The sequence below is a fragment of the Ranitomeya imitator genome, chromosome 5, assembly GCF_032444005.1.
Source record: "Ranitomeya imitator isolate aRanImi1 chromosome 5, aRanImi1.pri, whole genome shotgun sequence".
NCBI classification, from domain to species: Eukaryota; Metazoa; Chordata; class Amphibia; order Anura; family Dendrobatidae; genus Ranitomeya; species Ranitomeya imitator.
Window position 1 is genome coordinate 674,418,646 of NC_091286.1, and position 14,600 is coordinate 674,433,245.

At 45.2% G+C, this 14,600-nt stretch overlaps 1 protein-coding gene across 1 annotated transcript in view; it reads right to left on the minus strand.

Moving 5' to 3' along the window:
- Positions 1-4,801: 4,801 nt before the first annotated feature.
- The window catches only part of LOC138680973 (cytochrome P450 2K4-like), an 89,634-nt gene continuing 79,835 nt past the window's right edge, over positions 4,802-14,600 (minus strand). Inside the window, exons 8-9 of the mRNA XM_069768159.1 lie at positions 8,941-9,082; positions 4,802-5,430 (exon numbers count right to left, since the gene is read on the minus strand). Of these exons, the coding sequence (XP_069624260.1) occupies positions 5,237-5,430; positions 8,941-9,082 (336 nt within the window). The 3' untranslated portion in view covers positions 4,802-5,236. The remainder of the gene's footprint in view (positions 5,431-8,940; positions 9,083-14,600) is intronic.

The window sequence follows — 14,600 nt, forward strand, 5'->3', positions numbered from 1 at the left end:
ATATATATATACATATATATGACCAATACCTGGTCATAAAGTTTTTTTGGATGATGAAAAGCCACCTGATAATAAGCAGCGACAGTGCAGATGCAAAATACTGATAAAATAATCACTCACACACTTGCCAATCATGGGGGGTTGATTGTCTAACATTCTTGATGCCAATAGATTTGGCTAATAAAGGGTGCCAGTCACATAATCTGTGTAACTCCAGTATATATCTGATATGCTATATATGGCTTCAGTCAGCTAACAAGTTCATACTTCCAATTTTAGGCTAAGTTCACATTGCGTTAGCAGCAGCCCGTTCAGCACAAAAGCTCACGGGCTGCTGCTAGCGCAAGTGCCGGCACTACACCATGGTAGCGCAGATGGAGCATCTGCTAGCTCCATCTGCGCTAGCAGTGACGGACCCGGAAACGCTGCAGCCCGCGTCTCGGGTCCGTCACTCAAATGACGGCACATATCGCAAGCGCACGCCCATTGTGGGCGTGCACTAGCGAGATGCGTCCAACATTGCATTCAATGGCGCCGTTAATGGACTACGTTACACCGCGTTATGCTTTGGTGTAACGTAGTCCAGTTAACGTAGTCACTGAATGCAGTGTGAACTTAGCCTTAGAGTAGCATAGACATACTAACATAGAGATGAGGAAAGGTCGTGGTTATGCATAAACTGAGAAGGAAAAATGCAGCTAGAGTTTGCATATAGGAGGGCTACATTTAAAGGGGCTATTGTTTGTGATTACATGGCAGCTTTAATAATGACTACAACAGACAGGCTTGGCTTTAGCCCCTTCATTTACCAGATCCCTGGGATGTATTTACGCTCCCTCCAATCTCCAAATGGCTGTCATATACCGACCACCTGGCTCAGCCACTGCCTTCATCGACCAATTCTCTACCTGGCTCCTTCACTTTCTCTCTGCCGACATCCCCACCATCATCATGGGCGACTTTAATATCCCTACTGACACCCACCAGCCAGCAGCCTCCAAACTACTGTCCCTTACTTCATCCATTGGACTCACCCAGTGGTCCTCCACAGCCACCCACACAGACGGACATACGCTAGACCTCCTCTTCACCCGCCTCTGTTCCATATCTAATCTCACAACCTCTCCCTTCCCCCTATCTGACCACCATCTACTGACCTTCTCATCCTTGTCCTCCTCACCTGCCCCCCAGGTCCAGCCACTACCACATCCTCGCAGAAACCTCGCAAACCTAGACATTCACAGACTCTCAGACTCTTTCCTACCCCTGTCCTCCATATCTTCACTCCACGACAAGGACAGCGCCACCGTTTCCTATAACTCCACCCTCATATCAGCCATAGACTCAGTTGCCCCTCTCATGCATGGCAGAGTGCGACAAACCAATAGGCAACCCTGGCATAACAATATCACAAAAAAACTTCGACAAACATCCAGGGTCGCGGAGCGGCGTTGGAAAAAAACACGCCTGCCAGACGACTTCACTGCTTTCAAACAAGCTACACTTGACTTCAAATCAGCCCTCACCTCCGCTAAACAGACCTATTTTACCAAACTTGTATCTTCACTATCCTACAACCCAAATCAACTATTCAGCACATTTAACTCTCTCCTCTGCCCACCACTGCCACCTCCAACTCCCTTCATCTCTTCCGAGGACTTTGCCACCTACTTCAAAAACAAGATCGACCAAACAAGGCAAACCTTTACTGTTCCATCACCCCAACCACTCCATATACCAGACCTCTGCCCTTCCCTAATAACCTCCCTCTCCAACATCACTGAAGGAGAGCTTACTCGCCTCTTTCCAAATCACACCTCACCACCTGTGCACTTGACCCCATCCCTTCCCACCTGCTCCCCAACCTCACTAACATGCTCATTCCAGCTCTAACCCATCTCTTCAACCTATCGCTATCTTCCGGTACCTTCCCCTCTGCCTTCAAACATGCCACCATCACACCCATCCTCAAAAAACTAACCTTGACCCAACTGCTATGCCCAGCTATTGCCCCATATCACTGCTCCCGTTTGCTTCAAAACTCCTTGAGAAGCATGTCCATGCTCAACTTTCCTCCCACCTCTCATCTAACTCTCTTCTTGACAACCTCCATTCTGGCTTCCGCCCCCACTACTCCACCGAAACTGCCCTGACAAAAATTACTAATGACTTAGTCACAGCCAAAACTAACAGACAGTTCTCCATCCTCCTCCTTCTTGACCTGTCCACTGCTTTCGACACAGTCGATCACTGCCTACTGCTAGAGATTCTCTCTTCCCTTGCGCTATCCTGGATTGCCTCATACCTATCCAACCGCACATTTAGCGTTTCCCACTCCCATACTACCTCCTCATCCCGCCCTCTCTCTATTGGAGTCCCTCAAGGCTCTGTCCTTGGGCCCCTACTTTTTTCCATCTATACCCTTGGCCAAGGACAACTCATAGAGTCCCATGGCATCCAGTACCACCTGTATGCGGACGACACTCAGATCTACCTCTCTGGTCCAGATGTCACCTCTCTGCTGTCCAGAATCCCGAAATGTCTGTCAGCCATATCCTCCTTCTTCACCTCTCGCTTCATTAAACTCAATGTAGACAAAACCGAATTCATCATCTTTTCCCCACCTCACGTGTTCCCCCCACTTGATCTATCTATTATGGTAAATGGCATCACGCTCTCACCCGCACCTGAAATCCGCTGCCTCGGGGTAACTCTCGACTCTGCACTGTCCTTCAAACCTCACGTCCAAGCTCTTGCCACCTCATGTCGCCTCCAACTCAAAAATATTGCTAGAATCCGTTCCTTCCTCAGCCCACAATCTACCAAAACTCTTGTGCATGCTCTCATCATCTCCCGCCTCGATTACTGCAACACCCTCCTCTGTGGCCTCCCAGCTAACTCTCTTGCACCACTCCAGTCTGTCCTTAACTCTGCTGCCCGGCTAGTCCACCTCTCTCCTCGCTACTCCCCTGCTTCTCCCCTCTGCAAATCCCTCCACTGGCTCCCAATTGCCCAACAAATCCAGTTCAAACTACTAACACTGATCTACAAAGCCATTCACAACCTGTCCCCTCCCTATATCTCTGAACTAATCTCCCAATATCTTCCCTCACGTAATCTTCGATCCTCCCAAGACCTCCTCCACACTTATTCGTTCCTCACACAACCGCCTCCAAGATTTCTCCCTAATATCCCCCATCCTCTGGAATTCCATGCCTCAACACGTCCGATTATCCACCACCCTCAGATCCTCCAGACGGAACCTGAAAACCCACCTCTTCAGGAAAGCCTACAGCCTACAATAACCAAGCCGCCGCCTCGCCGCTGCCTCAGCCTCACCGCCGCCGCCTCGCTGCCTCAACGCCGCCAGAGCCGCTACCTCACCGCTGCCAGAGCCGCCGCCTCACCCCTACCTTCCGTCTCTTCCCCACTATCCCATAGAATGTAAGTCCGCAAGGGCAGGGTCCTCTCCCCTCTGTACCAGTCTGTCACTGTAAACCTGTTTACTGTAAACGATATCTATAACCCTGTATGTAACCCCTTTCTCATGTACAGCACCATGGAATTAATAGTGCTATAAAAATAAATAATAATAATAATGTCCTGGCCTTCAAAATTGTACCTTTGTTTCGGGATCTGTACTTTCACAGGGTCCCCAGGGTTGGGGCCATGGAGTAGACAATTGACTGGTGGTGCAGGCTGACAGGATTGTCCAAGTTACCAATGTAGAATCAGGAGGGCAGAGATGGTACAAAATCGAAATGCAGAAGAATCATTATGAAAAGGTCTGACATCAAAACAAGTGTAACTCTGGCTTAACATGCTGGAGAAGAGATGTAGATAAGGGCTAGTAAAACTATATCTGGCAGATCTCAGCAGTAAACTGGGAGTATTAGAAGGGTGTTTTTGTCCCAATGGCCAAAGCAGGGAGGGACAGGATGCACAGTCAAATTTCCAGACTGGACAGCATTATATGTCCAACTTCTCCATCACCAGTGATGCACACAGAAAAAATATGATGATAGTGGTCTATGAAAACAGTGTCTGTGTTCTGCACCTTTTAGGAAATAACGTTGTTCCTAAAAATGCTCACTAGATTGCTAACAATTCACAGGTATCAGTTTAATTTGTCTGTTTTATGAAAAGTGTTGGTGTACCTTGAGATAACACTGAACCATGTCCACTAGGGTTGAGCGAAACGGGTCGGCCAGATTCAGAAGTCGCCGACTTTTGGCAAAGTCGGGTTTCATGAAACCCGACCCGACCCCTTTGTGGGGTCGGCCATGAGGTCGGCGATCTTCTGAACTGGAATCGGAATTCCAATACCGATTCCCGATATGTTTAAGATATCGGGAATCGGTATCGGAATTCAGATTTAAGTGTAAAATAAAGATGCCCACGTGATGCCCACGTGAGCAGTCACATGGGCATCACGCGACCAATCACAAGCCGCGACATCATCGAAGGTCCTTTAGGCGCTAATTCTTAGGAAGGAAGCGTCCGAGGGCGCGTCCGAGGGTGAGTATATTCCTAATAGGTATATACTTACCCTCGGATGCGCCCTGGTTCTAATCCGCAGCCTTCCTTCCTAAGAATCAGCGCTTGAAGGACCTTTCGATGACGTCGTGGCTTGTGATTGGTCGCGTGACGCCCATGTGACCGCTCACGCGACCAATCACAAGCCGCGACATCATCGAAAGGTCCTTCAGGTGCTCATTCTTAGGAAGGAAGGCTCCCGGTTACAACCAGGGCGCGTCCGAGGGTGAGTATAGCAATATTTTTTATTTTTATTCTTTATTTTACACATTAATATGGATCGCAGGGCCTGAAGGAGAGTTTCCTCTCCTTCAGACCCTGGGAACCATTAGAAACCCAATGCACTGCATTGGGTTTCGTGTTTCGGCCGACCCCGACCCCGACTTTTCTATAGGATTGGCTGATTTCACTCGACCTGACTTTTGAAAAAGTCGGGTTTTGTGAAATCCGTCCCGATCCTATAAAAACAAAAGTCACTCAACCCTAATGTCCACTGAAAGATCTATGCAAATGAAGATTATTTAGAAGTTTGCTTAATTTAGCATTTATAAAGCAATCACACAATAATGTTTAATGGCTGACACAGTGTTGCATTCATTTTGCTTTACATCTGTACATCACACACAGATTAAAGACAAGTGCAATTTTTCTAGATACTGTATCATTCACAAATATTCCCATGTATTTTATAACTAGCTTTCTATGCATCTTCTTGGATCCGTGGAATAGCACAAATCTTTTGAGGAACTGGAGCTCGAGTAAATCCAACAGCTGTGGTTAGATTTGCCTCACTGACCCCAGGAGGAAGTCGGAAAGTAAATTTCTGTAAAAGACTGGTAAAAAAGAGGAAAAGCTCCATTCTGGCCAAATTTTCTCCTGCACATACTCTACGACCTGCAGAATAAAGCAAAGGCAATAAATATGAATTTGACAGCAAAGACATGATTGCATTACTTTGCAGATACAGTGAATCCTTTAAAATAAAAATATGGAGAGATGTGAAAGATAAATATGAGATAGATAAATAGATAGATAGATAGATAGATAGATAGATAGATAGATAGACTTTGTCTAGGTTACTCTTAAAGCTAATAAGGACCTCTTATGCACATCTAAAACTATAGAGACGTCCAAATCTGGAGAAACAATTAATTAGAAGCTTATGAATTTTAATGATCAGGAACCCACTGCTCCCATGCTTTACATATACTCTTTCATCCTACATAAAAATTCCCCCCTTACGATGTGTCTTTCTAGTAGTGAGATATTACATAGTTATTAAGGTTGAAGGAAGACTATAAGTCCATCTAGTTCAACCCATAGCCTAACCTAACATGCCCTAACATGTTGATCCAGAGGAAGGCAAAAAAATAAAACCATGTAGCAATGAGTAAGCTCCACATTGAGGAAAAAAATTCCTTCCCGCCTCCACATACGGCAATCAGACTAATTCCCTGGATCAGCGCCCTATCAAGGAATCTAGTGTATATACCCTGTAACATTTTACTTTTCCAGAAATGTATCCAGTCCTCTCTTAAATTTAAGTAATGAATCACTCATTACAACATCATACGGCAGAGAGTTCCATAGTCTCACTGCTCTTACAGTAAAGAACCCGCATCTGTTATTATGCTTAAACCTTCTTTCCTCCAGATGCAGAGGATGCCCCCTTGTCCCTGTTTCAGGTCTATGATTAAAAAGATCATCAGAAAGGTCTTTGTACTGTCCCCTCATATATTTATACATTAACATAAGATCACCCCTTAGTCTTCGTTTTTCCAAACTAAATAGCCCCAAGTGTAATAACCTATCTTGGTATTGCAGACCCCCCAGTCCTCTAATAACCTTGGTCGCTCTTCTCTGCACCCGCTCCAGTTCAGCTATGTATTTCTTTTACACCGGAGACCAGAACTGTGCACAGTATTCTAAGTGTGGTCGAACTAGTGACTTGTAAAAGTGACTTGGTAAAATTATGTTCTCCTCATGAGCATCTATGCCTCTTTTAATGCATCCTATTATTTTATTTGCCTTTGTAGCAGCTGCCTGACACTGGCCACTAAATGTGAGTTAGTCATCCACCCATACACCCAGGTCTTTTTCATTAACGGTTTTGCCCAGAGTTTTAGAATTAAGCATATAATTATACATCTTATTACTTCTACCCAAGTGCATGACCTTACATGTATCCCCATTAAAGCTCATTTGCCATTTATCAGCCCAAGCTTCTAGTTTACATAAATCATCCTGTAATATAAAATTGTCCTCCTCTGTATTGATTACCCTGCAGAGTTTAGTGTCATCTGCAAATATTGAAATTCTACTCTGAATGCCCCCTACAAGGTCATTAATAAATATGTTAAAAAGAAGAGGGCCCAATACTGACCCCTGTGGTACCCCACTGCTAACCGCTACCCAGTCTGAGTGTGCTCCATTAATAACCACCCTTTGTTTCCTATCCCTGAGCCAGCTCTTAACCCACTTACACATATTTTCCCCTATCCCCATTATTCTCATTTCATGTATCAACCTTTTGTGTGGCACCGTATCAAAAGCTTTTGAAAAGTCCATATACACTACATCCACTGGGTTCCCTTGGTCCAGTCCGGAACTTACCTCTTCATAGAAACTGATCAAATTAGTCTGACATGAACGGTCCCTAGTAAACCCGTGCTGATACTGGGTCATGAGGTTATTCCTCTTCAGATACTCCAGTATATCATCCCTTAGAATGCCCTCCAGTATTTTACCCACAGTAGAGGTTAAGCTTACTGGCCTATAATTTCCGAGTTCAGTTTTTGTCCCCTTTTTGAATATTGGCACCACATTTGCTATACGCCAGTCCTGCGGCACAGACCCTGTTATTATGGAGTCTTTAAAGATTAAAAATAATGGTCTATCAATGACTGTACTTAATTCCTGCAGTACTCGAGGGTGAATCCCATCCGGGCCCGGAGATTTGTCAATTTTAGTGATTTTTAGACGCCGCCGCACTTCCTGCTGGGTTAAGCAGGTGACATTTAATTGGGAATTTTTATCACTAGTCATTTTGTCTGACATTGGATTTTCTTTTGTAAATACTGATGAAAAAAAGTCATTTAGCATATTGGCTTTTTCCTCATCCTCATCCACCATTTCACCCAGACTATTTTTAAGGGGGCCAACACTATCATTTTTTAGTTTCTTACTATTTTGCATAGTTAAAGAATATTTTGGGATTATTTTTACTCTCTCTGGCACTGAGTCTCTCTGTCTCAATCTTTGCTGCCTTGATTTGCTTTTTACAGAATTTATTTAATTTTCTGTATTTATTTAATGCCTCCTCGTTACCTACTGCCTTTAATTCTCTAAATGCTTTCTTTTTGTCACTTATTGCGCCCCTTACAGCTCTATTTAGCCATATTGGTTTCCTCCTATTTCTAATATGTTTATTCCCATACGGTATATACTGTGCACAGGTCCTATCCAGGATGCTAATAAATGTCTCCCATTTTCTTTGTGTATTTTTGTGTCTCAGGATATCGTCCCAGTTAATTGCACCAAGATCCTCTCTCATCCTTTGGAAATTTGCCCTCCTGAAGTTTAGTGTCCTTGTAACCCCTCTATTACGCATCTTTTTAAAGGATACAAGAAAACTTATTATTTTGTGATCGCTATTTCCCAAGTGACCCCCAACCCTTATATTTGATATGCGGTCTGGCCTGTTGGTTAATATTAGGTCTAGCAGTGCCCCCCTTCTTGTTGGGTCCTGAACCAGTTGTGAAAGGTAATTGTCTCTCATAGTTGTCAAAAACCGATTGCCTTTGCTGGAACTGCAGGTTTCTGTTCTTCAATCTATTTCAGGGTAGTTGAAGTCCTCCATAATAATGACTTCGCCTTGAGCTGCAGCTTCATCTATTTGCTTTACGAGGATATTCTCCATTGCTTCCAATATTTTTGGAGATTTAGAACCAACCCCTATCAGTAATTTATTATTTTTCCCCTCCCCTTATCTCCACCCACAGGGATTCTACATTTTCATTAAATTCACCTATATTATCACGCAGTATGGGTTTTAAGGACAATTTTACATATAGACACACCCCACCCCCTCGCTTATCTGTACGGTCATTTCTGAACAGACTATAGCCCTGCAAGTTAACAGCCCAGTCATGGCTCTCATCCAGCCATGTCTCAGATATCCCCACCATGTCATAATTATGCTCCAACCACATTAGTTCTAATTCGTCCATTTTGTTGGCAAAACAGAGAAGGTAGTGGTGTCAAGATATTGGTGAGGTTACCTCTGAAAAATTCCATCCATACAATGAAAATCTCATGTCTGGTTATGATGTCCTCCTCTAGACTTCCATTTGGCTAATGGCACCTAATTGTGACTGGAACTAAAGAAATGTATGAAGCGAATACCTGCTGAAAATGCCAAGAAGGCTTCATTCTTCACGAACTGCCCATTTGAGTCGAGGAAATTATTTGGGTCAAATTCTTTTGGGACTTTGAATTGTTTCTTGTCACGTAAGACAGATGTCAGCAATGTAATGATGTATGTACCCTATAAAAAAGGCATGACATATATGATATATCTCTCATACTTGCTAACATTTATCACTATGATATCTTTTATTTACATTAACTCATGAACGTAAATTTTCATGATAAGTCATTGAGGAAAGCATGGAGCCAGCCCAGGAGCTAAGTCTGGTTTATTTGCGGCGGATATCGGCTGTGTTATATTTAGGATAACGTAGCCTACCCATGCCAAAGTCTTTGTTATCTTTAATCTAAATCTCTAATAGTAAGGATGCAAATTGCTTCTTCTGAGAAAAAGAGGACTTAAACTCTATAGCACCATCTGTTGGAAGTAGCGATCCTACAAGTCACAATCAACTCTTTAACGAGTCATGCAATATGACTTAGGGTAAACGCCAAATCAGTATCTCAATTCGCAGACACGGTGTTTCGGGCTGTTGGCCCTCGTTAGTGCGAAGCATGAGAACGAATTTGGCTAGATGAGAGGCTCTGGACTGGGGTCTAAGGGGTATCGTTTCTCCTTATGAAGAGTGACATACCATAAGAGTAAGGAGACACCCAATAGTCTTGTTGTACTTTTCCATTTTTGTTTCTTTTTTACCACTACTCGGCAAGATATCAGTCCTTGCCATAAGAAGATTTTCTGTGTTATGAGGAGAACCTACCCAAAGCAAGAAATGGTAAGAAAATAATAAAATAATCTGTACTTCCCAATTTACTTTGCTGCTTAAATGCCATATCGTCATTCATCCAGCCGCTTTTAGTGCACTTACAGGCGCTTCTCACAAAATTAGAATATCGCCAAAAAGTTAATTTATTTCAGTTCTTCAATACAAAAAGTGAAACTCATATATTACATAGAGTCATTACAAACAGAGTGATCTATTTCAAGTGTTTATTTCTGTTAATGTTGATGATTATGGCTTACAGCCAATGAAAACCCAAAAGTTATAATAAGTTATGAATACTTTATAGAATACTTTATAACATCAGCTTGAAAAATTATTTTAAAATCCGAAATGTTGGCCTACTGAAATGTATGTTCAGTAAATGCACTCAATACTTGGTCGGAGCTCCTTTTGCATTAATTACTGCATCAATGCGGCTTGGTATGGAGGCGATCAGTCTGAGGCACTGCTGAGGTGTTATGGAAGCCCAGGTTGCTTTGATAGCAGCCTTCAGCTCATCTGCATTGTTGGGTCTGGTGTCTCTCATCTTCCTCTTGCCAATACCCCATAGATTCTCTATGGGTTTAAGGTCAGGTGAGTTTGCTGCCAATCAAGCCCAGTGATACTGTTGTTTTTACACCAGGTACTGATACTTTTGGCAGTGTGGACAGGTGCCAAGTCCTGCTGGAGAATCATATTTCTCTCTCCAGAAAGCTTGTTGGCAGAGGGAAGCATAACTTGATCTAAAATTTCCTGGTAGACGGCTGCACTGACTTTTGTCTTGATAAAAGACCGTGGACTTACACCAGCAGATGACGTGTCTCCCCAAACCATCACTGATTGTGGATACTTCACACTAGACCTCAAGAATCATAGATTGTATGCCTTTACACTCTTCCTCCAGACTCTGGGACCTTGATTTCCAAATGAAATGCAAAATATCCTTTCATCTGAAAACAACACCTTGGACCACTGATCAACAGTTTAGTTCTTTTTCTCCTTGGCCCAGGTAACACACTTCTGACATTGTTTATTAGTCATGAGTGGCTAGACGCAAGGAATGAGACACTTGCAGCCCATGTCCTGGATACGTCTGTGTGTGAAGCTTTTCTTAACAATCCTATCAAGGCTGCGGTTATCCCGGTTGCTTGTGCACTTTTTTCTACCACACTTTTTCTTTCCACTCAACTTTCCATTAATATGCTTGGATACAGCCCTCTGTGAACAGCCGGCTTCTTTAGCAATGACCTTTTGTAGCTTACCCTCCTTTTGAAGTTTGCCAATGACTGCCTTAGGAACATCTGTCAAGTCAGCAGTCTTCCCCATGATTGTGGAGCCTACTGAAACAGACTAAAGGACCTTTTTAAATGCTTAGGAAGCCTTTGCAGAGGCTTTTTGTTAATTATTCCAATTTAATGGGATAATGCTCTTGGGTTTTCATTGGGTGTAAGCCATAATCATCAACATTAGCAGTCTTCATCCCAACACTAACCCATCTCTTCAACCTATCACTAACAACTGATGTTTTCCCCTCAGGCTTTAATGCCTTTCTGACATTAGATGTACTATCCCGCTGAGGTGGGGTGGGCCCGTATGCCCACCAACGGGATAGTATGTCATAGCGATCAGCCACGCTCACGGGGAGAGCGCGGCCGATTGTGTTCAGATGTCAGCTGACTATCGCAGCTGACATCTGGCACTATGTGCCAGGAGCGGTCACGGACCACCGGCACATTAACCCCCGGCACCTTGCGGTCAAACATGATTGCAGTGTTCTGGCAGTATAGAGAAGCATCGCGCAGAGAGGGGGCTCCCTACGTGCTTCCCTGACACCCTCGGAGCAAAGTGATATGATAGCGTTGCTCCGAGGGTCTCCTACCTTCTTCTCCCTACAGGCCCCGCATCCAAAATGGCTGCAGGGCTGCATCCAGGTCCTGCAGGGAGGTGGCTTACCAGTGCCTGCTCAGAGCACAGTGCACAGCAAAGTGTCAGATCAGAGATCTTACACTATAATATGATGCCCCCCGGGTCAATGTTATAGTGTAAAAAAAAATATTCAGATGTTTTAAAAAATAATTAATTCCTAAAAAAAAAGAAAAGAAATTGTTCCCATAAATACATTTCTTTATCTAAAAACAAACAAACAATAAAAGTACACATATTTAGTATCGCACGTCCGCAACGACCCGACCTCTAAAATGGTCCCACTAGTTAACCCCTTCAGTGAACAACGTAAAAAAACAAAAGCGAGGCAAAAAACAACGCTTTATTATCATACCGCTGAACAAAAAGTGGTATAACACGCGATCAAAAAGATGGATATAAATAACCATGGTACCGCTGAAAACGCCATCTTGTCCCGCCAAAAAGAAGCTGCAATACAGCATCATCAGCGAAAAAATAAAAACGTTATAGTTCTCAGAATAAAGCGATGCAAAAATAATTATTTTTTCTATAAAATAGTTTTTATCGTACAAAAGCGTCAACTTAAAAAAATGACATAAATGAGGTATCACTGTGTTAAGGCTAGCGGAACGCACCGAGTAAATAGAGATGTTTATTGATATTGGTGCGTTCGCAGCCCGGGGTCCACCGTGCAGGAGTACCTGCTGCTAGCAAACGGCGGAGCTATATGGCGGTATAGACTAACTCAGTTAATTCACTGAGTAGCCGTGAAAGGAAAGCACTGTGCCCTGTTAGACTCCACAGAGGCACAGGCTAACTGCCCAAACAGAGAGCAGTCAGTGGTCACGCAAATACACAAAACTCCTCGCCGGAGGAGCCAGCATTCTAGGGGCTTATTTCAGCCGGGTCCCTGAATACACTCAGACTCAATCTCCTCGCCGGAGGAGCCAGCATTCTAGGGGCTTATTTCAGCCGGGTCCCTGAACACACACACATGTGACCACACTGGCGCAAAGCACATAAGTTTAGACAATACTAGCGCATGGCCGTGCGGTCATGCGCAGCTTATATAGTTGCAGCACAGGAAGCTGCTACCGAAGTTTTGCCCTTTCAGGACCTTCCTGGAGGACCAATGGGATGCGCTGCAGTACCTGAGCATGTGACCCTCGACCTCCAATGGGAGACCTTGCCCTGGGCATGCTCAGTGTGTGTAAATATGGACTTAGTCCCAGAGAGGTCTGCTCGCCGCAGATCAGTGCAGGGTACCATAGGAAAGCCAGGAAAGGCAGTAGTGACCCTATGCACAGAATCAGCCTCAGCGAGACGCTGGGAGCGACGTCTCCGCTGAGCAGACCCCACTGCGGCCGATGCTGAATGGGAGACCACAGCAGACACGGATTGAGATTCCCCCTGTGCAGCAGAGTTAACTCGACTCCTAACATTACTCCCCCTCCTAGGGCCCCCCCCTCCTTGAGCTTCACTACGCTCAAAATCTGCAATAAGCAGTGGAGCCCGAATGTACTCCACAGGCTCCCAGGTTCTATCCTCTGGGCCGTGACCCTTCCAGTCCACCAGATAAAATTTCTTGCCACGTACCACCTTGCACCCCACAATAGCATTCACCTCAAACTCATCCGTGGATGAACCCGATGTCCCAGCAGATGACTCAGAAAACCGGGACAAACGAACAGGCTTTAAGAGGGAAACGTGAAAAGTATCGGTGATACCAAGGCGTGGAGGAATAGCCAAACGGTAGACCACAGGGTTGACCTGTTCCAGAACCTTAAACGGGCCAATGTAGCGAGGAGCAAACTTAGTGGACTCAACTCGCAGCCTGATGTTACAGGCAGAGAGCCACACTAAGTCGCCAGGAGCAAAGACCGGAGCGGGGCGCCGATGTGTATCAGCCGAAACCCTCATTCTCTCCTTGGAGGCCCGGATGGCATCCTGTGTGCGGTCCCAGATGTCACATGCCTCCACCGCCCAGTCTGCCACCCTAGAACCGGTGGATGACACGGGCATGGGCACAGGGACACGCGGATGCTGGCCGTCATTAAGGAGAAAAGGAGTCTGGCCAGTGGAATCGGCTACGGCGTTGTTCAAGGCAAATTCCGCCCAAGGTAGCAAAGATGCCCAGTCATCCTGCCTAGCAGAGACAAAATGTCGCAAATATGTCACCAGAGTCTGGTTGGTTCTCTCCACCAACCCATTCGTCTCGGGATGATATGCAGAGGAGAGGTTCAACTCTATGCTGAGTAAACGGCAGAGCTCTCTCAAAAACCGAGACGCGAACTGGGGACCCCGATTGCTGACAATCTTATCAGGCATACCATGTAATCGGAAAATGTGCTTAATGAACAACACCGCCAAGGCCCGTGCAGAAGGTAACCGAGGGAGTGGCACCACATGCACCATCTTAGAGAAATGGTGGGTGACAACCCAAATAACGGAGCAGCCACGCGACTTGGGTAAGCCCACCACAAAGTCCATCCCGACCATCTCACAGGGCCTGTCTGCCACCGGTAGAGGGTAAAGCAACCCAGCAGGCCGTTGCCGAGGAGACCGATTCTGGGCGCAAGAAACGCACGCCTGAATATAGTCCCTGACATCTCGGACCATATGCGGCCACCAGTATGTTCCCGCCAAAAGCTCAGATGTCCTCTTGGTCCCAAAATGCCCACCCACTCTGGAGGAGTGAGCCCAAGAGAGAACCTCCGGTCGCAAGTTAGCTGGCATGAAAGTCTTGCCCGGGGGCACAAACTCTAGCGAAACCGGAGCTACAGTTCTCAGGCTCTCAGAAGGGACAATAAGCCGAGGCTCCTCCTTCTCCTCCTCAGATGACACTACGGAGTGGGAGAGAGCGTCGGCACAAACGTTCTTCTCCCCGGAGAGAAAATGGAGCGTAAAATGGAACCGGGAGAAGAACAGGGACCATCTAGCCTGGCGAGAATTCAGCCGCTGGGCCGT